The sequence below is a fragment of the Xiphophorus maculatus genome, chromosome 13, assembly GCF_002775205.1.
Source record: "Xiphophorus maculatus strain JP 163 A chromosome 13, X_maculatus-5.0-male, whole genome shotgun sequence".
Taxonomy (NCBI): Eukaryota; Metazoa; Chordata; class Actinopteri; order Cyprinodontiformes; family Poeciliidae; genus Xiphophorus; species Xiphophorus maculatus.
In genome coordinates, this window is record NC_036455.1 from 23,193,871 (window position 1) to 23,221,366 (window position 27,496).

The 27,496-nt window shown below is 39.0% G+C and overlaps 2 protein-coding genes across 2 annotated transcripts in view; both read right to left on the minus strand.

Annotated features, from left to right (window-relative positions):
• Positions 1–2,832: 2,832 nt before the first annotated feature.
• Positions 2,833–17,801, minus strand: nobox (NOBOX oogenesis homeobox). The gene is made up of 9 exons (XM_023345359.1): positions 17,739–17,801; positions 15,437–16,200; positions 10,997–11,159; positions 9,205–9,311; positions 8,881–8,968; positions 8,582–8,680; positions 6,849–7,095; positions 5,858–6,153; positions 2,833–3,996 (listed from the first exon to the last, which is right to left on the minus strand). Exons 1-9 carry the CDS (start codon positions 17,770–17,772, stop codon positions 3,551–3,553), a joined length of 2,244 nt encoding a protein of 747 aa, XP_023201127.1. The 5' UTR covers positions 17,773–17,801; the 3' UTR covers positions 2,833–3,550.
• Positions 17,802–24,309: 6,508 nt separating this feature from the next.
• sdc3 (syndecan 3) overlaps positions 24,310–27,496 on the minus strand; it is a 53,459-nt gene continuing 50,272 nt past the window's right edge. Inside the window, exon 5 of the mRNA XM_023345006.1 lies at positions 24,310–27,439. Within this exon, the coding sequence (XP_023200774.1) occupies positions 27,273–27,439 (167 nt within the window). The 3' untranslated portion in view covers positions 24,310–27,272. The remainder of the gene's footprint in view (positions 27,440–27,496) is intronic.

A 27,496-nucleotide genomic window follows, 5' to 3' on the forward strand; every position in this document is an offset into this window, starting at 1 on the left:
TTGCACTGTCACAAAGTTTGGAAAGACTGGGAGGATTTCATGTTTTTGACCACATCCATAAATATTGAAACAAGTTGCCTTTCTTCAAATCTCAGAATACTGAGCAAATATTGGCATGGTGGGGAGCGGGCTGGACCGAAGCATCCCATACTTGTGCTCCCACACACACACATCCTCAAAGACAGCTGTGCTCTGAGCTTCCTTTGTTCATACGAGGGAAGTCCTGGAAAAATTAATTACATGAAGCTCGCCTCAGTCACATGACACATGAATATGAAGCAGTTTGAGTAGGCGCACACCAAAAGAAGACGTGTAGTGTGTCAAACTTCACCTTGAAGTAAAATATGATCCCGAGTGAAAACATCACTGCAGAACGTCTGAACAGAGCTCTCACTCTTCATTCTGGAAGAGAAGCGGTGTGTGTGTGTGTGTTTCTGTACAGGAGAAATTTTTATGCATGTGTGAATTTGCGTGTTTATGCTGCTCTTCCCCTGCCAACTATAACAGCTCCGCAGCCAGCATGCAGGAAGAAAGAGAGAGGTTCATTTAAAACCCAAATACGACTCTTACATAACCAACAGTTCTGTTCATCCCCAAAACCCCCCTGTTCCACCAACGCACACTCTCTCTCTTCATCCCCTCCACCGTTGTCTCCCTCCCACACCGGCTGGCAGAGTCCACCCAATGTCCTCCTCTCGTCCCTTAGCAACAGCTCATCCCTGTTCTCCTCCCTTGTTCCCAGGCCAACTCACTGCCTTTGCTCCTGTTATCTCCTTTACAAACTCCCCCTTTGGTCCCTACCACCACCTCCTCATCATCATCAAATAGTCCTTTCTCTTTCCCCCTCTATCATCTAAGCTCTGTGTTATTGGAGAGCTATGAACATAGAATATTAAGTGGAGCTCCAACAAGAAACTTTTTTGTTTTACTCGCACTGCTGGGAGAAAACCTGGCACTCTATTCCCCAAATGTTTTTTTTTTCTTTTTAATTCCAGTCTGAGGGAAAATGTTTTCAGCTGTTTCAGAGGCAGAGATTCATACAGGGATTTGGTTTCCACATGCTCCTGTTACTGCCTTGCATACTAAGATTAAACAGAGCAGAAAGTGCAGTTAGTGTGCAAACACAGCAGATGGCAACACAGATTAAGGATCAGGCCTGTATATTTACGAATGTCTGGGATGCTTCTGTTCCAACGACGGCTCCGTCCATATTTCACTGCATCGGATTAGTCACATATCCACCAACTTCTCTTCTCCAGTGGGGAGACGTCTCAAAAACACCCTGCTAATCAAGAGTCTAGGATCTTTGCACATGACTAAACAGTGCCCACTGGTGGGGTTAGGTTGTAGTCAAGATGAAGCTACATGCTGCTAGGAGGTCTGAAACAAATGTCCAGTTTTCTAATTCATATTTTATTACTTTGTTTAGCATCCAGAATTAGATATTCTAATGATCTGGCACCAGATTTGTTCTTCTCATTCTCGCCCTCAGGAGAAAATAGACTTATTTATGTATGAGAACATTCAGGATTTTTGAAAAAGAGTTCACGACCCTTGGAGAACTGATGCAAATTCAACAAGCTGAGGTACCGAGGGAACATCTTCTGAACATTGACTTTATTTGTAATCTTACTGGAGATTAAAATTACTGAGTCTTCTTCATATTTATAATATCAAAACTAATTTATTAAGTTTCCTTGACTTTATACACATGAACATATTCTAAGCCAAAATTAGTGGATACTGTCTGTGTGGTCAATAATAATATCGGATAGGAAGACTGTATGTTTAGATCAAACTGAGCTGTCAGAATTAGCAACATTCATTTCTCAATTAATTTTGACAAAAACTATTTAATGACTAAAGGTCAGAGCTAGTAACTGTCACTTTCTACCAACTGATGACTTCAGTAGAAGTTGTTTCTTGACAAATGCCAGACGAGGTTGTGTCTGGCACCTGGATGTTGGCAGGAAAGACTTTGGATAGGGTGGAAAGTTTTATCAGGGTTCCTGACTGAGTGAAATATCCTGAAATATCCAGGTGGCAGAAACTATAAGGGCTGGTTAAACGTTCAACATTTTTTTAAAGGCAACAGCAAACACTGACTTGACATTTACAAGCCAGAACTCATGGATATTTGACATGACCAGAATCTGCACGGTTCTGAACTCAAAGCAACATTTTTGACGCCTGTTCATGTTTTAGCATTTTAAAAACAGATGCATCTAAAATTATTCAACTCTTACTGCAAAGTAGGTATTCAGGAAAAATTTCCAAACTAGTAGCTGTTTGCAGCAAACAATTCAAATAAGAACAATTGAAATAGTTGAAACAGTTATTACGAGGGGTTTCTCTAAAATACCAGCACTTTATGAAAAGCATTGTTAGTTCTTAAATCTCCTTATGGATGTTTAACCAACTGAAAATGTGTTTCATAACCAGAAACCAGTTTCTGTCAATCTTCCTCAGAAATCTTATCCCACTTCCCAAAACCTCCAGCTTCCTAATATCATACCCGTTTTTCAAATCCCATGAGATTTTTCAGTAAAATTCCAGTCAAGTGAATCATGTTAGCGTTTCATTAGCTAAAATTATTGTGATCATATGAAAGAAGGGAACAAATTTCCTGATTTCTTTTTTTAAGAACATTCAAGCTGAAAGTGAGGCAGACCGAAAGCGACGTGATTGTGTTTCTAATTGTTGTTCAATGCATATATTACAGAGCTGTTGCAGAAACATAGTTGCACAATAAAACAAAAATTTGATTTGACCTGTTATTATGGTCACTGAAATCATTCAATTTATCCATTTAATTTAAGGGACGTATGAACTGTGATGCTGTCATTACACATAAATCATACTTCATACATAGAAACTCATAAGATTGTACCCACTGGGTTAAATGCTCCAGGTTTGTGAAATTTGCAGAGTAAATAAAGTAAATATATAGTTTACTTGTGGAGACAAGAAAGCTATATTTTCTGATCCGGTTAGGTCACTAGGGCTTTACCGTTTATATGAAAAATGTATTTACTTCTACAAAATAACTTCTTTTTTGCCAACCACTTTGCCTCACACCATAGTAGATTATGTAAACTTTCAAAAATGGGCATGGAACCATCCTACATCTTATTTTAAATCTGAATAAAATAAAAACAGAACAAAATAAGGTTTTACTTTTGTATTTGTTTACACCTTTCTTTTTTAACATGTCCTAGCTCAGTACCAATCTGCCTTTATAGTACCCAAGATAAATAAGGAAACTTGTGCATGCTTGCTAAGATTTACAGGATAATAACCAAGTTGTGCACTTAAAGTCCAAAACAAAACTGTCTTGAATAAAAATGTATATGATTTGTTAGCAGATCTGCTTTAAATGCAATTTAAGCACATAAGATGAACCTTTCCATTTGTATTTACTGGAGCTGAGCTTTACGCAGCCCAACAGAGTATTAAGACACAAACATTTCCACTGAGAAGATTATATTAATAATACCAAATATACAAAAATGTTACACTATTTACACACAAGGGAAACTCAAACACGGATTCAAAACTGTATTGGGGAGAAATCACAGTGGAAGTGACTGTGAATCTCTCGAGGGCTGTCATACTCCAATTTAACACAAGAGGGTGCTGAAGGGCTTTGAGGAGATGTGGAGCTGACCTGAGAGGGAAGCAGCGACGAAGAACTGGTCGGAGTAGTCTCAGCTCTGAGACAGGAGGGTCGCAGAGTGGACACTGGTGGGAGGACGGTGGTGCTGGTGGGAATGTGTGACTGGGTCTCTGCTGCTTGCTGCAAGTTTGTATGTGAAGGGTTATGCTCCCCCACCTGAAAGCCAGGATGGACAGGCAGGCTGGAGGTAGAGGGGGTCTGGAGGTCTCGAACGGATCCTAAGCTGGCTGAGAAGGTGGAGGGACACTGGGTGCGCTGGTGGACGCCCGGCTGACTGTACAAGTTACTCCACGGATACGACTGGTACGAAGCCACCCCACCTGGCAGAGGAAAAAGAAAAACAATAAAAAATGAAAACTGCAGCAAATAAGCTTTTAATTGAGAAAAAACACCAAGAGCAGGAATTTCTATTAAACTTTTTCATGGAATATTTCACCATTCAGTATCGCTGTCATGACACCCACAACATGGTGCAGTTGTGGGAAACAGTTGCCGTGTAAGCGCTTTCTGAGAGGAAGAGTTCATCGCTGAAGTATCAGCATTCCCTGTGGGTCATGGACCTGGAGAAGACTCTCAATGTACGCTAAAAATGAGAAAAGCTATCCAGGCTTAGAAGTAGCATAATTATTTAAATAAAGTTTAAAAAATATATATAAACAGAATAGCAATAATTGTTTCCAATGCTGGCTGAAAAGGTTTGGACAACCTCCCATTAAAGTGATCGAGAAGGTGTGTCCAAACTTTTGATTGATTGAAACTATGTCCAGTAAGGAGACATAGTTGCCTTACTGGAAACTATGTCCAGCAAGTTTCCAGTAGAAATGGCCATCTATCTGCCATTTCCCACTATGGAAACACCAAAAGATAAAGAGTCAAGCCCTGAAAAGCAGCTCAGATGAACCAACTTGATCTGGATGCTGTTCCTTATTCAGTTCCCATCATATTTTTTTCTCTTTCTCATCCCAAATCTCTCATTAAGCCCAACAGCTGCTGCTAGTTCTCACAAACGTCTTACTGAACTGCAGCTGTCAGCCAGCTTCATCATTCTTATCTGCCACTCTTGTCATACATTTTATCCTCCATGGTGATGTACACAGATCCCAAAGACCAACACAAAATGTGTCTGATTATAAACTAAGCAGTTCTTCTTTTTTGAGACTCAATCCGGCTCCTTGCCCAGAGCGCCATGCAGTCAGGGAGCAGCAAATTTGAATTTAGTCAATGAGAAATAACTTTTCAGAAATATCTCACATTTCTGAAAACACAAAACAGAATAATTTCCAATGCTCTTTGGCATTAGAACCAGTTTCCAATGAGAAAAGTATATGAACTAATCAACCTGGATGAATTATGTTACATAATTACAGATCCTTTAAAATCAAGTTCAAGTGCCATTCATTTATGAACTATTACTGCATTGTAATAGTTCTGCATTGTTGTACATATGTACAACAAATGTATGATGATTCATAATGTATACAATATCTGAATGTCCTATTGTTATTAATGCCAAATATATGAACAGAGCCAGAAAAAAGGCTTTGAATTCACTGAGCACAATCCCTGGAATAGCTATTAAATTGAAAATTAAATATAGTCTTTGAATATGATTAAATAATGATTGAATAACTTGCAGACAGAAACATCTGGATGCAGATCTTTCGATTTTGACAAAACACTGATTGTGTATGCGAGTATGTGGTTTCTCTTTCTCAGATTTTCTAGCCGAAATAATATATTTTAATCCTGCAAGAATGAGGAAAATGAAGACAAATTTACAAAATATACGTACATTACTATTGTTATTTGGCTGCTCACATAATCAAAGCTTTCTCAGGCACATTTTTGACTCATCTCAGCTCATTTAAATTAGTTACATGTGTAGGACCATATGTTGCTTTACAGCCCGTATCTCAGTGCATTCACAGATGTGCAGATTATCCATCATGCGGGCACCAGCCCTTCTCAGCAGCAAGAATTTGCAAGGATTGTTTGCAGTGATGAACAGCAAACACAATCTGCAGCTCTGAGCAATTACTGCATTTAATTGAGTGAGATTTCCGTAATGCTGCTTTAAATTCAGTGAGGATTCAGAGGCTGAAGACAACTAAATGCATGTTTATTCTATGCTACACATTTAATGAATTTCCAAACAGCTTTGGTCTCAACCCAGTGTCTCACCATGGTGGCCGGTTGGCTGCAGCAGGATCTGTCCGGTCCTCTGGGACTGAAAGAAGGTGTGACCACCTGTTGAGTATGTGACCAGTCTAGCCGAGCTTCCTCCAGGTCCAAACGTAAGGTAGGTGGTAGGGTTGGAATCTGGAGGGTTGGGGGTGAGGTAGGGTGATGGAGTAAGGTAGGCCATGTGGGGTACAGATGTTTGAGGCTGATGCTGGCTGGTTGGAAAGGAGTTTTGAAGCTGATAAGACAAGGAGTTGCTCTGCTGGCTCAGCTTCTCCGCAAAGTCAAAGAGTAAGCTGCGGGGATCACAGAAGACACATTAACAAATATAAGTATATATCCACTGAGTTACAAAACAGGTTTAACTGGATGTTGCTGACAAAGCACTGCAAGGTTTAAGCTTCCAGTACCATCAGTCCAAGAAACTGTCAGCTCAGCAGCTACAGTTTTCACAACTTGGCAGGTAATGTTTGGGGTTAAGGTTAGAGGTTCTCAGATTTGTTCCAATATTTTTTTTGTTGAAGTTTTTCCCCTCACCACCCCAGAGCAGCAACAGCATATTCTTTATGTGTTCACTTAAAGTAAAAATAAAACACAATACAGCCTTTCAAAATCCTGTCTTTTCCTAGTTCCAACATATATAAATGTAATTTGGGTCAACTGATTGCTTACATATTTTTCAAAGTGGATCTTGCTCTCTGTTGCATTTTGAGTCTCCCATTTCATTGGTGGAAACTCTAGCTGCTGTAAAACAAAGCTGACTTTATTCAAATCGATTTATTAACTACAACAGTCTCGCAGCGTGACGTCTGAAATATTTCAGACCACCAGCTGTCACCCACTCTCTCGTACAACCATCTCTGTGTGAGCCATCATCATTTCACAGGATCCCTCTCTGCCTACGCTCAGTCTCCCTGTCAGTTGTTGCACGTCTTCATGTTTGAATTATTCTCTAGTACTCATAACGCAGTTTACTGAGTTTTAAACTTACCTGGTGTCATTCTGGTGAGACTGGGTGTCGAAATGAGCCAACGAGGCACCGCTCTCCAGAGCATCGAGAAACAGGGGTGGGGTGTGGGCTGGGGTGTTGAGGAGAGACAGAGTCGGTGTGACGGAGTTAAACACAGGAGGAAACTGAGGGAGGCTGGCTCGTCGCAGGGGGGGAGGGCTGTGCATGGGACGGGGCTGATGATACTCTGGCAAATTCCCCGAGCTCATTTCTCTCCCTCTACTCTGACCTTCAAGATAAAACAAATGTGTGAAAAAATCCCATTCATCAAGAACAACTTATCATAATATACTAAGAAATAAACTGTTTGGTAAAACATAGCAGTAGTTGAAAGAAGCAATTCAAAGCATCACTTGTCTGACCACTACCTTCTGCTGATGCTTAGAAATACAAAAAATAAGGTCAAAACAGAGCTACAGTTAAATTATGTCGAGCTAAGACACAGCACTGGGTGAAAGAGCTGAAAATGTATTCCTTCATTCATTCCCAAGAGAGTGGGCTGCAGATGATGTCGTAGAAGTAGATGTATGTTCTCTCAAAAGATGTGTGGCGGTTTCTTCCAACCAAACCAGAAATAAACAGATGAAGCTGAGGCACCAGATAGTCCAGTGGACTCTGGCCAGTTGTGGACCAAAGTTGCAACATTTGTTCCATTTTCAGCTGGAGCGATTTGCTTTCACTTTGCATCAAACGAGCCAAACCTTTTGAAAAACCGGTTCACCCTCTCGCCTGTGGTGGCGCTGCACCAAAAACCACTTAAGGAAATGATCTAAAAACCTCTGAAGAAGACATTGAGCGCAACATTCTTCTGCAAACAAAATGGCATCAGATTTTAGCGATTGCAGGATTTTCCTTTTGTCTTTGGCTAAAGACCACAAGCTATTTCATCCTCTAGTGTTAGACTCGCATGTTCATTTTGGTTGAATTTAACCAGAATGCCATTCGCATTAGTCAGCTTCCTGCTTTTGGAGCGGTTTCCAGTTCACTTGGCATTCACATGTGAATTCAAATTGCACAAGTCTTAATTTCAACCGAACTGAGACCTAGGTTTTTAGGCAGATCAGATTTTGCCTTTTTCAGCGAAATCTGAATTTGATTGCACATTCACACCTCCCAAAACAAACCGGACTTTCTAAGAAAAGAAACTAGAGTTCAATTAAAGTGGACTAAACAGGACTGATGTGGATGCACCCTAAAAACCTGTTAAACTGGTGTTCGGATAGTTATCCTTATGAAAACCATGGACGAATTTCATTTAATAACACAATCAGTCAGAGCTGGGTTTGCAGCTGATCACAAACTAATTAACTTTCAAAAACTGCAGCTTGTGTCAAATCAGAAAAAAAACAAAACACAAATGCATTTCTTCTTTCTAACACATCCTGTCTGACATTGTCTCAGACTTGTTGTCTCAGACAACAAGTCTGAGTCTGGTCCAACAGATTTACACTCACAAGTGGAGCATTATTGCTGTCACTATGACACCCCAATTGTTATGTACATAAAACTTTAGTAGAATTTGCTTTGGGTTTATTTCAAATGTAATGGGCATGGAGATGGTAAAGAAAGGGGAAAAGAATGCAAGAAAGATGGGAGAGAAGACTTGAAGGAAAGAAGAGTAGAGGAGAGAAAGAAGGATAGCGAGAATACAACAGAAATGCATTGTAACTAAAGGCACTGGGACATATCAGTTCTATTAATAGTTGTTTACGTACCTGGGCTGTTGAGACTCTCCAACAGACTACTGAAGGAGGATGGCGTTTGAGTGGACAGTGTGGGAAAAGCAGCTGCAGAGGCAATCTGTGGTACTGAACCTGCAATATGGCCAGAAAAAGAAGGCACTCCTTTCCTAAACCGAGTAAAAAAAGAAAAGAAAAAAAGAAGAACACTATAAATGGTAAATCTGAAATGTTACCTAAAATGCAATCACTGAAAATAAGGTTCTTACTGAAGTACCTGCTGGATGTCAGCATAGCTAAATGAGGATTGATTTTATGATTTGGACTATTCGTACTGTGTTCATCTCTGCTCAGTGCAGTTTCAGCCTTAGCTGTAATTGAACGCACTTTCCTCCACTTCGCCCTGCGGTTCTGAAACCAAACCTGACAAACAGCAACACGGAGAAGAACAGGATTAAATCAATTTCAGTTCAAAAACTACAGTGAGTGAACATAGAAACTGATTTTAAAAGAATGAAAGATGACGAGCAAAACTACAAAATAGGGTGTTGAGAGTTGTCTGCGTTAATGATCTGTTCTTCGTTGTAGAAAGTAAATGCCCAAATAATGAATGTGTTCATTAGTTTGTGGAGATCAGAAGAGCAGAAGGATGGTCTGACCATAATCCTCTGAGGGGTGACACCAACTGATGCAGCAATAATTTTCCTCTTCTCTGCATCAGGATAGTGATCCTCCTGGAACAACGCCTCTAAATGCTCCAGCTGGTCTGAAACAGCCAAATACACAGACATCAACTACTTGAAAAACACTTCAACCTTTGAACACTGTAGCATTTTTGAATTACAATCACATTTCATCTTTCTAAAAAGGATTTTATGTGAAAGATGTGTCTAATTGTGAAACACTACAGCAAATCTGCATGATTTTAAAAACTTCTCAGAAAAACAAACATCAGATAATATTTGAATTCTTCCTTTATTTTGCTAAACTACAGTTTTAAGCGTTTTGGATTGCATCTCTACCAGCTTTGCAGATTTACAGACAAACTGTTGCAAAAAAGCTCAAGCTCAGTCTGATTAGATAAAGTGTGTTTGCAAACATAAATTTTCAAGTCATGCCATGTGTTCTCGCTTGGATTTCTCGGTTGGATACATAGGCTAATCTAAACCAGGGGTGGAAATAAAAAATTTTGTCCACCAGCCACAGTGGCTGGTAGAGAAATTTTTTTACTGGCCACTCAGACATTTCACCAGCCACTGATTTTTCTCTTTCGATTACAAACCCCACCTGTACAAGCAAGTTCTACAAAATATACGATTTATTCTTAACTCTATGAAAACCAATTTACTGACAAAAAGTTTGCCATACATATGTACGTCTACAGAATAATTTAACATAGCAAAGCATGGACACCTTAACAGAGGTATGAAGCAATAAGTTCACTTGAAGTACACAACCCTACAATTCTTGCAATAATTTCCTCCTTCAGCGGTCGATAAAAATTATATTTCATGTACTGTTTTTGTTAAATTATGACAGCCTAGGGCCGCCCCATATTACAGTATGTGCATTAGTCTGTATCCCAGATGGTCAGTCCTCCCCTGGACAGAAGTTCAAACTGAATGGAGCTTTTTTTTCTGTTCAAATTGTCAACCCGCCACAGTGGCGGGTGTGTTGCTCCAATTTACACGCCACTTAATGCTTTTCCCCGCATTTGGTCAGTGGCGGATGTTAATTTCCACCCCTGATCTAAACTACTGAATGGTTGTTCTGGCTGCATGAGAAAGGGACGCCTAAAGTCTTTGCAGTATCCAACAGCTTTTGTTTCACTGTTCCCTTTTCTATTTAGATTTACTCATTTTTTGTAAATGAGTAACAGCTTCCTGTCGCTGCTTGAGCAAAGGATGCCCACAGCATGATGCTGCTCCCACCATTTTGCACTATAGCAATTATATATTCAGAGTAAGAGCCAGCCTCTTGGGTGATGCTACCCTTGTCACTATCAGTAAATGGCCACATCTTGATAGGTTTGCACTTTGCGTCATATTCTTTCCATTCTAGATGATGGTCAGAGCTCTGAGATGTTCAAAACGTGGGATGTTGTTGCGCCACAACATGCATGCTCTGTTAAATGTCAGTGTTTTGTGTCAATCTGATAATTTTGGGAACTTTTACGTGCTTGTGTGGGCTAGTATTGGCCTGATGTGGTCTGCTGATAGACTTCTGCCAAAGAATGCCGACTCCTAAACCTGAATCAAAAGCTGCGATTACAGTTTTGTTTTAACGGTGGGGACTCTTGTCTCACCAGGTGATTGTACTTTCGTTGTTTTTCATCATTTTAAACATTCCTTGTTATTCAAATATTTTCTTGCACACATGCCACATTGTTGAGATGATTACCTATGTAATGAAGCTAAATAATGGTGTGTGTATAAAACAGACACCCTCTACCTGTACTGTAGAGCGTCCGTGTCTTCTTCCTCGGGGCAGGTGGTAGTGGGACGCAGTCCAACAACTCGGACCCTGACGGCAGAGGACAGCTGAGCGCCCGACCTCGGCCTCTGTTGCTGTATCGGATGGAGCGTCGGGTGGAGTACACTTCACTTATCTCTATCTGCAACAATATAAATCAGCATCAACTCAAGAACGATATCCTGTCAAATTCTTGGTTATTACCATTTATTTATCTGTATGTCTTCTTTTTAAGAAAATAAAATTATTCTAATTTTTTTTTTTCATTTCAGAAGACAATTTCAAAATCTAACTATGAATCTGTGGCGGATAAATCAAGTGGACATCCTTGAAATATGGAACCAAAAAAAAAAAAAAACACACTCAGAAAGGAACAGGGATAAATGTATAGGAATATAGAAGCGCTTGTCATACTTGGAAAATGCTTTAAGGCTCCTCCAGTCTATGCAGGCAGCCTACTAATATCAACATGATATCCTGTCGTTTGAATGTCACAACCCACTGAAAGCAATGCTGCTGTGATTTTCTAACAATAGAAGTTGGCTTTGGACTTTAGGGAGCAAGCTACTAATTTCCAGTGTTGGCTGATTATGTTTCTTATGCACAACTAATATGTCTGTGCACAGCGGCTGTAGGAAGCAGATAATGATTTCCTCAGTTTTGTGTTAATTGGTTAGTCCACTAAAAGAAAAACAAAAAGAGACCTGCAATTACGCAAGACCTAAGGTTGTATTTAAGTCAATTATATCATCTAGATCGCATTTTTTATAAAGGCATCACGTTTATCATTTAAATATAAAATTGCCACTGCAAGACATTTATTAAAGTGTGAAAATATATTTGTTTTTCTACAAAACTTTTCCAAAATGGGAGATTAGTTAATAAAGTTATGAATTACCTGAGCTAATCTGTATAAACACCATGCTCACCCAGGATGACAAACATTTGAAAGGCATAATTTGACTGAAATAATCCCTAAATGAACAGATCAAAACAAGTTTTTGTAGATTTGACATTTAAAATACCGCTATAATCAATTAGAGATTCACTGGTAGCTTGGCTGGTGACTAGAAATGGGTGAGTTTTGACAGGTTTAAGCACTACATTAGGCACTGAAAATATCCTTCACTAAACCAGCTCTTTACACATCAGGCTTTGTGACAGACGACCACTCACACTTATGCAGATCTTCAGTGTGCACAGTTCTGTCTTTCTTTCCAGCAAAGCACATTAAAGTCAACTTGAAATAGACAAAGAGGCAGGATTGATGGATGCAACAGCAGTCATTTAATCCCTCTTTGCCTGGCTGATGTCCAGAGTCCAGTCAAAAATAAACTAGCCTAATTAGCCGACATCTAGGGTTCTTCGTCTGCAATTACTTAAAAATATCCTCATCGTAGGTATTTTTAAAAAAACATTAAATGTAGAAAAGCCAACTATAAAAACATATTCAGTGTGTTTATTGAATCATTATCACTTTTATGTCTAAAAATACAGATACTTTATTGTTAAGTCATGTCACAGTTAAAATTCCTATTTAAACAAAATAAGAGCAAAAGTATCTGTATGCACAGGTTGATAACTAGAATAAGAAATTAAAATAACATTTTTGTACTTTGACATTTGTGAAATGGCGCTACATAAGAATGTTGAATTGAATAAATTGCTTAGCAGTACAGGGTTTTACTTATTCTTTTATTTTTTAATTTATTATAAAATAGACAATTTGATAGTGAATGTGTATTTTTTCTGGGATATGTTTATAAGACAGTGTTATATTTAAAGATGAAGAAAAAAAAATTCATTTTTGCAATATATTATCATCATTGCCAGAGGGATAACATTTTAAGTTTCAGTACTTTGGGTTGCTCTTTGAGTTAGGAAAGAGCTGTTGAATCCTGAAATACAAGAAAAACTTAAACTCTTGCAACTCAAACCATGAACAACAAAAAGAAAACAGATTTCATGGTGAAGGTGCTGCTTTCAACTGGAAAATAATGTGAACACACAATCTGACACTTCTCTCATGCTCGCTGTAAGCTTTAGAGAGGCTCCATTACCAAATGATAACTTCACACCTCAAATTAAGCTTTAATATCCAAATGGCATTTTCACAGGTGCTTCATTAATAACACAGGCGTTTGTAGGTGTGCATCATTTCATGCACATTAGGCTGTAATTATATGTGGCAAATGAGTTATTAAACACCTGTTAGTTTCCCCAAAATATGCAGAAGTATTATTAAAACTGAGGGTGATAAAAAAAAAATCAGACTCAGCAGAACTTGGTCAGTCAAACCAGCAGAACTTATATATAAACTAGAACATTTCTGAAGAAATTTAAATGGGGCCTGCCAAAGTCTGCCCGTCGGTAGCAACAGAGCGTTCTGATGCTAAAAATTAGCATCGATGCTAAAGTACGCTACAATGTACTCAATAGCATGTGGAGAGTCACAAGCATGTTGAGCAACATGGACTTACTCCATTCATGTTAAAATTAATGTATAAACTAAAATTAGCCAAAATGCTAATGTTAGCCTAAATGCTGACATTCAACGCAAAAGTAAAAATCTGATTTATACTTCGTGGCAGTTCGTTACTAGAAAAAAACACTCATCTCTAAACACCAAATTAATAGCAAGTAGTATTATTGCTTATAAAACATAAACTCTTTGCTTATGCTTATCTGCTTAGACACAAGAAATTTACAGATGGTAAATTTTGCAAAAGTAAAAATCAGATGTTTAGTTCGTGGCACTTGGTTACCAGAAAACACTCACGTCTCTTAGCAACAGATTAACAACAAATATTGTTATTGTTCAAAAAACATAAAATTTATTCTGCTCTTTTGAAATACTACTTACCCTACACTACTTACTACTTAACAAGAATTGTGCAGTTGGTGGATTTTGCAGAAAAGTGAAAATGTTTTTTTGTCATTGGTGGTAAATATATTATAAAACAAACATTAAACACAAAAGTAAAAATCTGATTTATACTTCGTGGCAGTTCATTACCAGAAAATAAAACGTTCATCTCTTAACGCCAAATTAATTATTGTTTATAAAACATAAGCTATTTTGAAATACTGTTCATCTGCTTAGATAAGAGATTTACAGTTTGGTAAATTTTGCGAAAGTAAAAATTTGATTTATACTTCGAGGCACTTGGTTACCAGAAAACGCGCTCATCTCTTAGCAACAGATTAACAAATATTATTATTGTTAAAAAAAACATAAGATTTCTTTTGCTCTTTTGAAATACTATTTATCTTACACTACTTAAGAATTGTGCAGTTGGTCAATTTTTCAGAGAAGGGAAAAACAAATTTTTGTTATTGGTGATAAATATAAAACCAACATTCAAAGCAAAAGGAACATTTTTGATTTATACTTCATTGCAGTTCACTGCCATAAAAAAAGCTAATCTCTTTACAGGAAATTAATAATAAATAACATTATTGTTTATGAAACAATCACTTTTGAAATACCATTTATCTGCTTAGACACAAAAAATTTACAGTTGGTAAATTTTGCAAAAGTAAAAATCAGATGTTTTCATTTGTGGCACTTAGTTACCAGGTTACCAACGCTCATCTCTTAGCAATAGATTAACAACAAATATTGTTATTGCTCAAAAAACATACGATTTTTCTGCTATTTTGAAATATTACTTATACTATTTAACAAGAACTGTGCAGTTGGTGAACTTTTCATAAAAGTGAAAATGTTGGGGGCGGGGGGTTTTGTCATTGGTGGTAAAATATATTATAAAACAGACATGCAAAAGCAAAAATCTGATTTATACTTCGTGGCAGTTCGTTACCAGGAAAAAAACAAAAGCTCATCTCTTAACACCAAATTAATTATTGTTTATAAAACATAAGCTCTTTTGATCTACTGCTTATGTGCTTGGTAACAAGAAATTTACAGTTGGTAAATTTTGCAAAAGTACAAATCAGATGTTTCCTTCGTGGCTCTTGGTTACCAGAAAACTTTCTCATGTGTGAGGGAGACAAAATTCTATCTGTTTTGAGCCAAACTGACACAAAACAGTGCACGTTAGAATTTGTTTTCATTTGAATTTGGCTCGTTTTTTTGCTAATTATGTCGCCATGGTTACTCAAAATGTCAATAGAAGTAATAGCCCGCATGACGAGATCCAGCCGCATGTTTTGATATATATATTGTAGGGGTGCACACAGCGGTACGAGCCGCATTAACGGTGAAAAGAAGAGGCAGTTATTTTGAGGTGTAGAGTAACAGGTGCCTGAAATGCATTGAATGGAAGAAGGCATTGAAATGCATTGAAATGCATTTCAATGCTCTCCTATGCTCTGCTTTCGCAGGCCCCAACAAAAGAAATCTGTAAAAGGTTTGTCTTTAAAAATGGAGGAGAGGTGACAGCAGCGATACTTCACCTGGAGCGGTTGGGGGCTCTTCTGGGGGAGACAGTGAGGCTGAGAGGGGCTGTGGGGTCGTTTTGTCCCACCGTGTGATGGCGGCGCTGCAGACTGGATCGGGACTGGTGGCTGGGCCGGATACAGCACTGGAACAGGGACCGGGGGACAGTACAGCCCAGTTGTCTCCATACCCAGATAAACGGAATCAGACAACTCACAGCTACTAATCAGGCCTATTGAGGGATCAAACTGAATTGAGCTCTCCTCTGACGCCGTCACTGAGACTTCCTGGGTCCCGCTTTTCTTTTCCTCCTCCAACATCACACCGACAACCTTCTTTCCACCTTTCCTGGTTTTCACGTGCTCATTTTGTTTCTTGCCTCGCCTCTTCCTGCTCTTTTTCTGCACAGTTTTCTTTTCTGTAACTTTTTTATTTTTTCTCGCTCGCTTATCAACAATTGTTTCACTGCTAATCTCGGTCTCTTTATCTTGCTTCTTAACATCCTGTGCTGCCGCCTCATCCTCCGCTTGCAGGCTCCTCTCAGGCTTCACCTGCTCCACTTCCTTCGTCTCCATCAGTTCCTTCTCTGACACAACAACTTTATTTTTTCCATTTTTCTCCCCCTCGTTCCTCTCTTCATGCGCCGTCTCCCCTCTCGTCTCGTCATTATCTCTCTGATTTAACGCATTCTCATCTCCTTCTTCCCTTCCTCTGCTCATCTTCTCTTTAGTGCCCTTTGTTTCCAGATCTTCCAGGTCCTCACACAGCAGGCTTGGACCGTCTGAAACAGGGTAAAGTAAGATCATTCAACCTTTTTCTTTTTGTCTGAAGTACAGAGCTGCTAAAATGTATAAATAAAGATGAGTAGTTCACTTATCTTCTTCAGAAACGTCATTACAATAGAACATCTAGCGCTTCTTCTAGATTAATGCAGAACTCAAAGATTGTTTCTGATCTAATCAAAGTTAAATCCATCCTACAATTATTGTGCAGGTTTTTGACATGTTTGAGGATTCATTAAATATATTTGTATATAATTTGAGTTTCAGAACTGTTAAGTTTTGTTCACTAAAAGAAATACGCACTTTGGTAAAAATGTGTCTCCTATAGACTGGATTAAATGATTTTCCAACAGTTTTTACCAACATAGATGTATCTATAGCTTAATTCACAATTACTCATTCACCTGACCAAAAAATGTAAAATATATAGCTGTGGATGATCATTACTGATGTAAAGAGAGAAATAAGGTTTATTTATATACCAAATCTAAGGATATAAAACATGTTTAATGCCTCAAGATAATTTAACAATGAAATTTTGTTTTTTAAAAAACACATTGTGTGTTCACTTAATGTTAAAAGTGATCCTCAAAGGTAGAGCCTCTTTCAAAATCCTGGATTTTCCAGTTTTGTAAGACACTGAGACCACAATGAAACATTTGCAAAGTTTTACAGAACTAATGTGGCATATATGCTGTACAACTTAACTTAAGAACAAATCTGTCAGAAAGAAAAATATAGATTTCTTTAATGTTTAAAAACAAGCAGGTTAAATAACTGAGTCCACCCATGTACTCTGAACACTTTCTGATTTAATTTCAGCATTCAGTCTTAAGAGTCCCTCCATTAATTCTTATAACTCTGAAAAAAAAAACATTCAAGACTTTCCTGACATTTATTAATTTGCTAAATTTACAGGCCACAAAGGATCACAGGATTACATTTTTGACTACAACCGATGTTTGTTAAATTGAGCAAGATATGCCACGTTTAAAGTGGACAATAACTTATTATGGTGTCTTAAGAGAGGTGTGCACACTTTTGCGAGCCACTACAGGTGTAGCAAAGGCCAACAGCGTTAATATTCAACCCACCTGCATGTATTACATTGAAATATTATACAGTTAAAATGAAATCCTGCCTGACTGGTCACGTGTTGTCCTGCAGGCAGCATTACACATGACTGATGTTCCTCAGGAAAAACTGCGGGCTGCAGTGACCTAATTAGTGTCCCAGGTGTGCAACGCCTCGCGCCGCCTCACCTGTCGGTTAATTAACTCCACGCTGCTAGCTCCCGCTGCTAAACCTTCTACCCGGTCCCCATGTCCAAACATCGGGTCGGGAATGTTAATAACACGGCTTTTAAAGTGTCTCCTAGCACCACTGGGAGCTACACCGTCGCAGGAGATGCTGTGAATTTAAATAAGTCTGGCGAAGTTCAAAAACCAGGCATGGAAAGTGACGACAACGAGCCAAAACGCCACAAACGAGCCAATTAAACAATAAAACAATTAAACGCCGGGCTGATTGTCCTTACCGAAATCTTCAGTTAAGTCGCCTTCCTTGTCCATATCACGCTACCGTCAAAGTAGCGTGATAATCAAATAATCCAATACGTCGCTCAGGGTTAGGCAGCTGGGGGACGCAGCGCAGCGCCTTAACGAGCCTGATTGATCGATTAGGCCTCTGCGATGTGACAGGAAGTGATCACGTGAAAGGTGAAGGTGAAGCTGATGCAGCCAATCATGGAGGAAATAATTCACTGCACATGAACTTTGTTTATGGCTAAGGCAAGATTGTGTTTGGAGACAGACGTCGTTGTAGAAATAATTTTTGAGACATTTGGTAGGATTTAGAAAAAAAAAAAAAAGTATTGATATCAGAGAGTAAGACAGCTTGGTCTAATTGACAACAGCTCTTTGTGTAATTGCTATATTTTAACATCACAAAGTTTGATGTTAAAAAACTTTGAAAAAAATATATAAAAAATGAATATTTTAAAAATATATTTTTTAAAATATTTTTTTCTAAAATTGAGTTGCAAAAATATATTTAGCAAAAAAAAGATAAGAAAAGAATAAATGAAAGACAGATTTTATGACTTTTTTTTAATCAATTTTTTTTGTACCACTGTCTTTGCATCTGAAACATATTACTAGTTCAAATGTTTTAGAGTTTAAATAAGTCATATAGGCTGCTGCTGTGGTTTGTTTATGTCACAAGTCTTTAATATAGACTTGAGTAAACTCTTAAGATTAATTGCATACTTGTATATTTCAAGTCTTTATTTTCTAATAACATTTCCTTTGATGAATTTGGCTTTTGGGAAATTCTAGATTCTTGGAAATTTAGAATTTACATTAGGCCAGCAAAAAAGAAGAAAATAATAATGTTATGTGACGGCCTACATAATCAAAGAAACTGCTGACTTGACTGCTATTAAGCTGGAAGTCACTCACACCATCCTCAGGGAGGAGGCTGAGCTTCAAAAAGTCATCACTGCTAAAGAAGCTGCCTGTTCATGGAGGGCTGTATGCAAACTGATCAATGGAAGGTTGGGTGAAAGGAAAAAGTGTGGCAGGAAAAATTAGCAAGAGCAATAGGGATAAGTGTATCAGTGAAATGATTGTGAAATGAACCGGTTTAACAGTCTGGGGATGATTCACAAAAGGTGTGGACAGCAGCTGAAGCCAGAGCCACACGAATAGGACTACAACTGCAGCATTTTCTGTGTTGAGTCACTGCAGATCCTCAGAAAGTGTCAAAGTGTCTGATCTGGGCGAAAAATAAACCAGAATGTTACTCTGTGGTCTAGAGTCCTCTTTTATTCAGCCCAAAGTTAACTTTGCATTTAATCTGAAACTCATGGTTCCAGATGGAGGAAGAGTTGAGAATACAAGTTGCTTGAGGTATAGTGTCCTTCAAGCCTTTGTAAGATTTGTTATTTGTTCACCCGAATCTATGCACAAATAATATTTGGGGAAAAAATGCATTTAGGTATTTCTATTTATCACCATATACAGAAAATGTGAAAATCTAAAATATTTCTGTTTATGTTGGGTTTTACTCTTCGCTCAATAAACCATTTACGTAAAAAAAAAAAATGTTCTCTTGTGTTTCTTAGTCTACATTTGCACCTACCAATGATCTAACCCATTGTAGAAATCGGAAATGATACAAACACTCAACAGATCTGATAATAAAACCAAATCTTCTCCTATCCCAACCCCAATTACAGCCCAGAATGTCAAACGGCAAACCCCAAGAAACACAACGGTACCTGCAGAGTGTCTTAGCATAGTGGAGAGCGTTTCTATGTTCAACAATCCTGCATCTAAGTTATTAATAGATGCAGCCAAAAAAGCCAGCTTTGGGCTATTTTCCCTCCTCACATTGTAGTTGTTCCTCTCTTACCCACCAGATGGGGCACCGATTAGAGCTATGGCGTCTCACTAACAGGACTGGCTCATGTATGATGCATCTATCAGGGTTTTCTGGAGCCATATTCAAATATCAGCAGCCCACCTACCTAAACCAGGACCAGGACACTTTGTCTTCTGCAAATCCTCTATGCCTCTCCTTCGGCTAACCTTATCAATTGTGGTCATGAAAATTTAAAACATGAATACTAAAAGACTGATTTTCTTTCCGGTGTTTTCACACATCCCTATGGACGGTCTGAGTGTGACACATAAAGAATAATTTCCTTGCTTTGAAACAACACAGAGTTAAACATGTTTAAGTCTGGTGTAAAGAGACTGTGATGGCCCACATTCAGATGTATCGCCCTGCATGTTGTTGCAGAGAAACACAAGCTGAGGGACTTATCAGTGGGCTGAAAGAGGTTTAGAGGCTAAGTTAATGCTGGCGTGTGAATTTACAGGGGTGGGGGGGAAACTGTATCGGTACGCAATTTGTTTTGATTGTATCTTTCCAGAACCTATTTATCTGATGTTTTGTTTCACAGCATAAATTTTGAGCGGGACTGGAAGAGTCTGAGAATATAAAGGAGAAGCTCACTTCCTTTAACTAAAGCATGTTTGATCAGATCATAACCTCCAAAAGCGTTCACACCCCTTTATTTCTCTAGATTTTGCCAGCATGGGTTTTTTAGCTGCTTTTCTGATTAATGATCTCTTCGGCATTGCCTGCCAGTTTAGGCGGACGGCCATGTTTTGATAGATTTGCTGTTGTAACACACTCTTCACTTTCAGATGATGGACTGAACGGTTTTGGATTCAGAGTGAAGGAAGGAAGCTGAATACAAATGTGCATCTCACATTTCAGATTTTTGTCTGTAAAAATAGTTGAACATCATGCATCCTTCTCTTTCTCCGTCACATGTATGTACTCCTTTGCTTTGGTCCATTACACAAAACCTCAGGAAAACACATTGATCATTTTCAGTCATTGCATGATACAATGTGGGAAAGTTTAAGGGGTGTGGACACTTTTGCAAGGCACCGTTAACTCCACGAAGCTCTGCAAGATGTGCTGCAGTTTCGGCTGCAGGTTTCCCACTGTATTTCTCCACAATAGCAAAATGAATACAAATGGAGTTTCCTTTGTAATGCTGTCAGCACGGGAAGAAATGACATTTAAATAATTCAGCAGTTGCATGTCTTTCCAGTAACAATGTCCTGGTGGATAAGCCGCAGAGCTCACTGACAGCAGCCTCCACTGGAACCAGGAGGAAGCTGTGATGTTGATAGCTTGTTCTCTCGATTACATGGACTTAAGAGATGTTGGAGACGCTGGCGTTTCTGGGAGAGTCTCCTGATCTCAGTGAGCGGAACATGTTGTCAGATGGAAGTGGAGATGCGAGGTATTGAAACATGTTGTATTTCAGACTTGTCGAGAAAGAATGCGCTACCAAAAACGTTGATGTAGCAGTAAGGTCAGGACAATAGGATTTTACATGCTAAGCCCTTTTTATTGCAAGTAAACTTTCTGTATAGGGTTCATTTTATTTTGAGCTTTTCTTGTTTCTGTAGTTTTGAACTTACACAGCTTCTCCTTTCATTTTGACTGCTTAACACTGAAATTTGATACGACTACATTACAAAAAAAATCTGTGAGTTATTAGACCAAACAGTTGGAACATTTTTTTAAAATAATTACTCAGCATTATCCAGGAATTTTATAACTTCAGCTGGTGCAGAAGAGATGCAGATGTTGATGTGAAACATAATGAACAGATCAGCTGCAGATCAAAAGTCTGAACAAAAGTCATTGGTTACACTCAGTTCAGTAGGAAAACAATAGAAAAAATCTAAGAAAGAAGGTTACTTTTGTGTCTGGTAATCCATTATTATGTTGGTCTGTCCAGACACGATTAGATGCAGTCCAGCAGGTATCTAAAAGGATCCATGATGTCAAGGTTTCCAGGACTATTTTAAAGACAGAAGATGCATCATATCCCTCACCTGAAAGGCCATGTTTTCTTATCTTTCCCATTTTGAAGAGAAATAGCAGCCTCCGTATCGTATCTATGCAGCATGTCAACTAAAAAGGGCATACATTTACAATTAGGTTAATAAAAGCAACTCTAATCAACTTTAAAAACATTTTTACACTTATATGATAGGATTTGCAAGAAATAAAAAAGAAGGTGAAGAATGAGATTGTGTGAGACAATTTCTTTCTTTCTTCCATCTGAATAAAATGAACAAATATTTTTCCAAAACTTCAGAGTTGGGAGGATGGCGCTTCAATAACGGCGGCGTTTATGCACAAAATATAGATACAAGAAAATGGGAGCAGTCAACTTATTTCACCAATTTGACCTGCAGAGGTTTTTGCAGCAGGTTGCTATTTAAGTTTTAAAGGCATTCATAGCAACATTTCTCATTAAAAAGGAAGCTGTGTTGCTGATTACAGAATGTACATAAATAGTTTTTATCTAATGAAACAAAAAAAGATGTAATAATAAGCAAGGGTTGATTAGGGTGACCTTAAGAGGCTCAAATATCCCAAGGTTAATTACATTGTAATTAGTTTGGGCTTTCTGATTAATGGTGCATTTGTTAGGGAATTAGCTCAGCCGAGGCACAAAATGAAGTCCGTCTGAAGTTTTGTTTAGTATATAAAGTTTTTCTCTCTTTTTTTTTTTTGCAGAATCTTGCAGCCTGATGTTTTTGATTAAGAAGCTGGTTGCACATAGAAAAAAAAGGGCTTGCTCCCTATTTGTGGTAAAAAAAAATCAAAAAAGCAACATCAGCTGAAGCTCCAGGATGAACTTCTTGAAGCCTGCTGGTGCATTTCTTCGTAAAGTTTGATGGTTTTCTCAACATTATTTCTCATTATTTACACAGCTTTGCGCAAATAAATTGTTGTGGTGTTCCCTTAAACTTCCCTGTCCTTGGGTTTTGGAATTATTGGAGGGCGTTTGGTTTTTATAAATGTCCAATATAAGATAAAACAGAGTCTTTCTCTCTTAGCTTTTTATCCTCGTGGAATTTCTTCAATAATTCTTGAGGGATAATGTAGTTTCTCCAAGATGCTGTGGATAGATTTTGAAGTTTTTTGTTAATACTTTGGCTGCTTTTCATTTTTAGTTCTCTCAAACTGACGAGGTCACGCCAGGAGATTTATTTCCCCATTTCTACGGCATATTTGCTCTGGGAAGGGAGACTGCTGCCATTCAAATATATTCCATATCATGCCGGATCAACATTTGACAGAACTTCTCTGTGCTCATGAGTCCATCATTTCTGACACGATCCCTAACACCGACTGAAATGCGGCCCAATTCATGACAGAAAGTCCTTGTGTAACTTGACATACTCCGCCTCCACCCCTCCACCACCATCCTTCCCGTTCCTTTAGAATCACTTTTTGACAGCTAATCGTCCAGTGAGACCATTTATGATGAGGCTTTGGCAGACTGAAGATGGATGAACTGAAGGATGACCCAGCTCTCAGGTTGTCTCAGACCTTTGCTGGATTTTCTTCTTCATCTTAAGGATCTGATGTTTTAACTATTCCTTTTCTGCCATGGAAAGAGAAAACTTCGCCTAAACCATCAACTTGCGCATCATTAAAGCAAACACCAACTTTTCTCTTAAACTTGGTTAAAACAAGAACATGTTTGAACAAAATTGTTTAAAATTAAACGCGTTATGAGCAGAAAACTGTCAGTATTCCAAGAGTCATTTGAAACCTGGGAAACTGTCGCTTTAGACAATGTTGGAAGATTATATTAAAGTCTGCTAATCAGAAAGAAAACTCCTCTTTCTAATAAACCTTTAAGATTTAAAAGGAATAAGTCCAGTCCAACTGAGCTTGAGCTATTTTACAAAAATTTCCCTCTCCTGGATGAAAACCTTCAGCTGTAATTACAGGCAAAAGTGTCTTTTGTCTTCCACTTCATATTTCTATAATATTTTATTTTGGTTTCAAAATAAATTGAAGTTTCTGGTTTTAATGCGACAAACTGGAAAAAATTGAGGGGCATACATAGTTTTGCAAGCCACTGTAAGTAAATATTATATCAGATGATTTTGATCCTCAGACTAAATCAGTGGAGTTTGTTGGGTAGATTATAGATCCACCTTTAAAGCTCAAGTATGTAACTTTTATAATTAATATGTTTTTACAGATTTATTAAAACTGTCTGTCATGACAATAAGCTCCGAGACAAATCTGTGAAAAGATTGACCTTCTCCACCTCTTCTCTGAACTATTATTGCCGACCGAAGAAATGCACCGCTCCCGACATAAAACAACCAATAAGAGCCAGGAGGAGGGGCTTAGAGCTGTCAATCAACCTAATGTACCCGCTGCTCAATGTGCTATTAGCAAAGAAACAACTTATTCACAACAGAATCTGCTGATGGGGGGGGGAAAACTGTAGCAGCAGCAGAGGGGATGAGAGGGATTTGCGATTGACAGCGATAAGACCCGCCTCCTGGCTCTGATTGATTGCTTCTAGTTAGCACTGGGAGAAGGTTTTCCCAGATTATGAGATTTCTTCTATTCCGTCAAGACAGTTTTAAGAAACATGTAAAAAATAAAATAAAATAAATCATTTATAAAAGTTACATACTGCAACTCTAATGTGACTCAGTAAGGAGCTCCAGGAGGAACATTAAAAAGACAAGAGAGAACACATTTACCCAATCAGGTTGTTTTTTATTTGGAACAGAGTGGCAGATTAGTGACAGGGCGGTGGCGTGGAGGATCCGCCTCCTCTCGCTCACTCAGCCAATGACAGAAACTCAGCCTTAAAAAAATGCAAATGTATAAAAACAGGAATGGGAACAGCAAACATAGAGGAGTGTAGCCTCCACTGGGCTTCACACAGACACGCGCACATCCGCACTCAGACTCACATATACACAAATATCTCTAGTCTCCCTCACACACACACACACACTCATTATTTGGCTACGCAGGCTTAGATGGGTACAAACGCACGACTTTTTTGACAGTCACTTTAGAAAAGACAGTACGTGTTTAGATCATTCCTGCCTGTGACAAAGTGGCGCCTCGTCTGTCCAGCCGTCCCACGACGGACGGACAGGTAGACGAGCCAGACAGTGAGAAGACACAGTCAGCATGTGTGAGAGCCACTTTGAGGGACGAGTGGCCCCACATTCAGCAATGAGCAGATGAAACACATGCAAAACACCCCCACACACATACACACACCAGGACAGGCTAGTGTCATGTACACAAGAGCTGCTGTGAAATACCAAGGTGACGCACGCTTACAGTCGAGGTGGCGGGTTCAGATTAGATGCAGACACACACACACACACTGGTGAAGGGGGGTGGCAGGTGACTTAACACACAGGAGTGGAGGAGGTGTGCTACCCGTCTGTGGAAGAGCGTGAGAACTGCTGGAGAAGGTAAACACACTCTCGACCACAGTACATTCCAACTTTAACGCACCCCTCTTTAATTTTTAATATACACACACGCGCACATCCACACGTACAGTCAGACAAGTATAATTTTGACTCCCATGCATTTTTTTTAATCTACAGTACTGAGTATAAGAGAAGCTACTAGCCCAGACGCACTGGTGTGTGGTTATTGTTACAATCTCTTAGATCGCAGTAGGGATCCCCGATCGTCTGCCCCTCAAAATGGTCCCACGGCGGGTGAAGGTTGATCACTTTTGCTCTCGTTAACAAAAATTTACCAACAAATGTAATAATTTCTTTTGTTTGTTTTTTTTTTTTTGACTCAGTGCACATGGGAGCAACTTCTGAACATCTCCCATCCTCAAACCGAGAGCCGATCAGCGGCGGATGGGACAAAAACAAAAGAAAAAAGCGAGGCATGCAGACGGCTCGAGAGGGCAGATGTTTTCCGGATGACACAGAAGACTGTACATGCACAGCGCCTTGTAAGAATATTCACATCCATCAAACTTTTACAATTGTTTGCTATGTTACTGCCATAAACTTTCGTGTATTTTAGGAGTGGATGGTCAACCACAACTGGCCGAGAACATTAATCGGGGAAGCAGCCAAGAGGCTTGTGGTGACTCTAGAGGAGAATATGTCAAAAATAAAGAATTAGTGGAGCTTCTCACACAGCTTTTATGGAAAAGTGACAAGAAAAAAAGCTATTGCCGAAGGAAGAGTAAAAAGAAAGAAGGTGCTCTGGAATTAAAATCCTAGTAAGGTACAGAGAAGTTCGCCTGTGTAAAATGACAAAACAGAAAAACATTGAATGGGGTATGAATACTTTTGCAAGGCGCTGTAATTGTGCTTATACACAAAACGAACCAGACCGATTGATAACTGATCAGTAACACCACCTGGCCTCGCTCTGTCACGACGACGACAACAGTGGCTCTGAAATGCGTTCGGATGATATGATTCAAAGTCTGTGTGGCCTGTTTCTAATGCACAGCTAGTTTTTATCTGTGTGTGCAGAGTGTGTGCGTGCACGCGACAAGAGCACAGCTCGTCTAAGGTGATGATGAACGTGATGGATTAAAAAACAAAAAATGGATCATGCAGATGATTAGTGACGCCAGAAAGGATACGTTGATATTTACATATATACGTTTTTTTTTTCTTTTTTCATTAAATGCTAAATACAACATCCTCCTGTTTAAGTTTTATCATCATCATTATTGTTACCGCTTTATTATTATTATTATTATAATAATTATCACAATAATTCCTCAACATCCAGCCCTGAAGCATTGATATATTATTGATCGTTATTATTATTACTACTATCAATAACTAGTCTTTGCACAGCCCAGAGGAGCAGAGGGGCTAACAGCTCGACGTGACTGAAACACGGCGCGGCATTTTCTGGTTGGCCGAGCCGAGCGAGAGGTCAGAGCCACCTTCCAGCAGACTCCGGTGTCTGTGTGCAGACGTGTGTGTGCATATGCCTGTGTTCATGTCAGTGTGTGAATATTTGAGCACCAAAAAAAAAAAAAAAAAAAGGACGGAAGGCACAAAAGAGACCTTTCCTCTCACCTTTGACCCTGGACTCTGCTCGGCCAACCAGACGCTCGGTGTTTGGGATTTTTATTTTTTGTTTTAGGGGAAGGGGAAACTAGGGGCAGCGTCAGGCCCCACCCTCTGTTAAGTCATGGCTTCCTCTTCTTAGCGCCCCCCTCCTCTCCTCTCTCTTTTATTTGCTCCATAAAAACAGAAAGGGGTTGGAGGGGTGGGTTTTTGTTTGCTTGTGCTGGAAAACACAGATTAGGAGAATGTCTTTTTTCTTTTCTTACAAAATTATCATATCCTTACATACAGAACAAGAGAATCTGCAGAATATTAACAACAACAGTTACTTTAAAAACATCTTGTGTGTATGTTGCTTTTTTTCTGAATATATTTGAATTTTTCTGTCCTTTTTTTGTCCTTATTTTGTCGTTTTCATTGAAAAGAAAGTCCCCAGAGAGAAGGCGCTCTCAACGCTTTGGAGATAAGAGGGGAGGAGCGGGATGAAGGGGCGAGTAATAGTAGTAGTAGAAGAAGAAGAAGGAGGAAGAGGAGGAGGGGGAGCGCTTTAGAGTATCTTTTACTTTTCTCTCACTCTTTCTCCCCCGCCCCCAGCCCGGTGTGAGGTGCGACTCCCTGGCATCCAGGGGTTATGCGTAAAACTCCTCCTGCTTGTCGGGTTTCTGGTAGGTGACCGTGGCTTGTTTGGGTTCCTCCAGCGTGTAGCTGCCCTCGTCCTTCTTCTTCATCCTGTACACCAGCAGCATCACCAGGAAGGCGGCGAACAAGGCGCCCACCACGCCTCCCACGATCACAGCTAAAACAAAACAAAAAACAGAGAAGAAAAGAAACAGATCTGTAATTTCAAACTGGA

What these genes read in the sequence shown, in the direction of transcription:
- nobox (XM_023345359.1), bottom strand. Translation starts at nt 17,772, where the DNA reads ATGGACAAGGAAGGCGACTTAACTGAAGATTTCG. An exon ending in TCACCCCTCAGAGGATTATG is followed by an intron (nt 8,969 to 9,204) that starts GTCAGACCATCC and finishes GCTGTTTGTCAG; the next exon opens with GTTTGGTTTCAGAACCGCAG. An exon ending in ACTGAGCAGAGATGAACACA is followed by an intron (nt 8,681 to 8,880) that starts GTACGAATAGTC and finishes GCCATATTGCAG; the next exon opens with GTTCAGTACCACAGATTGCC.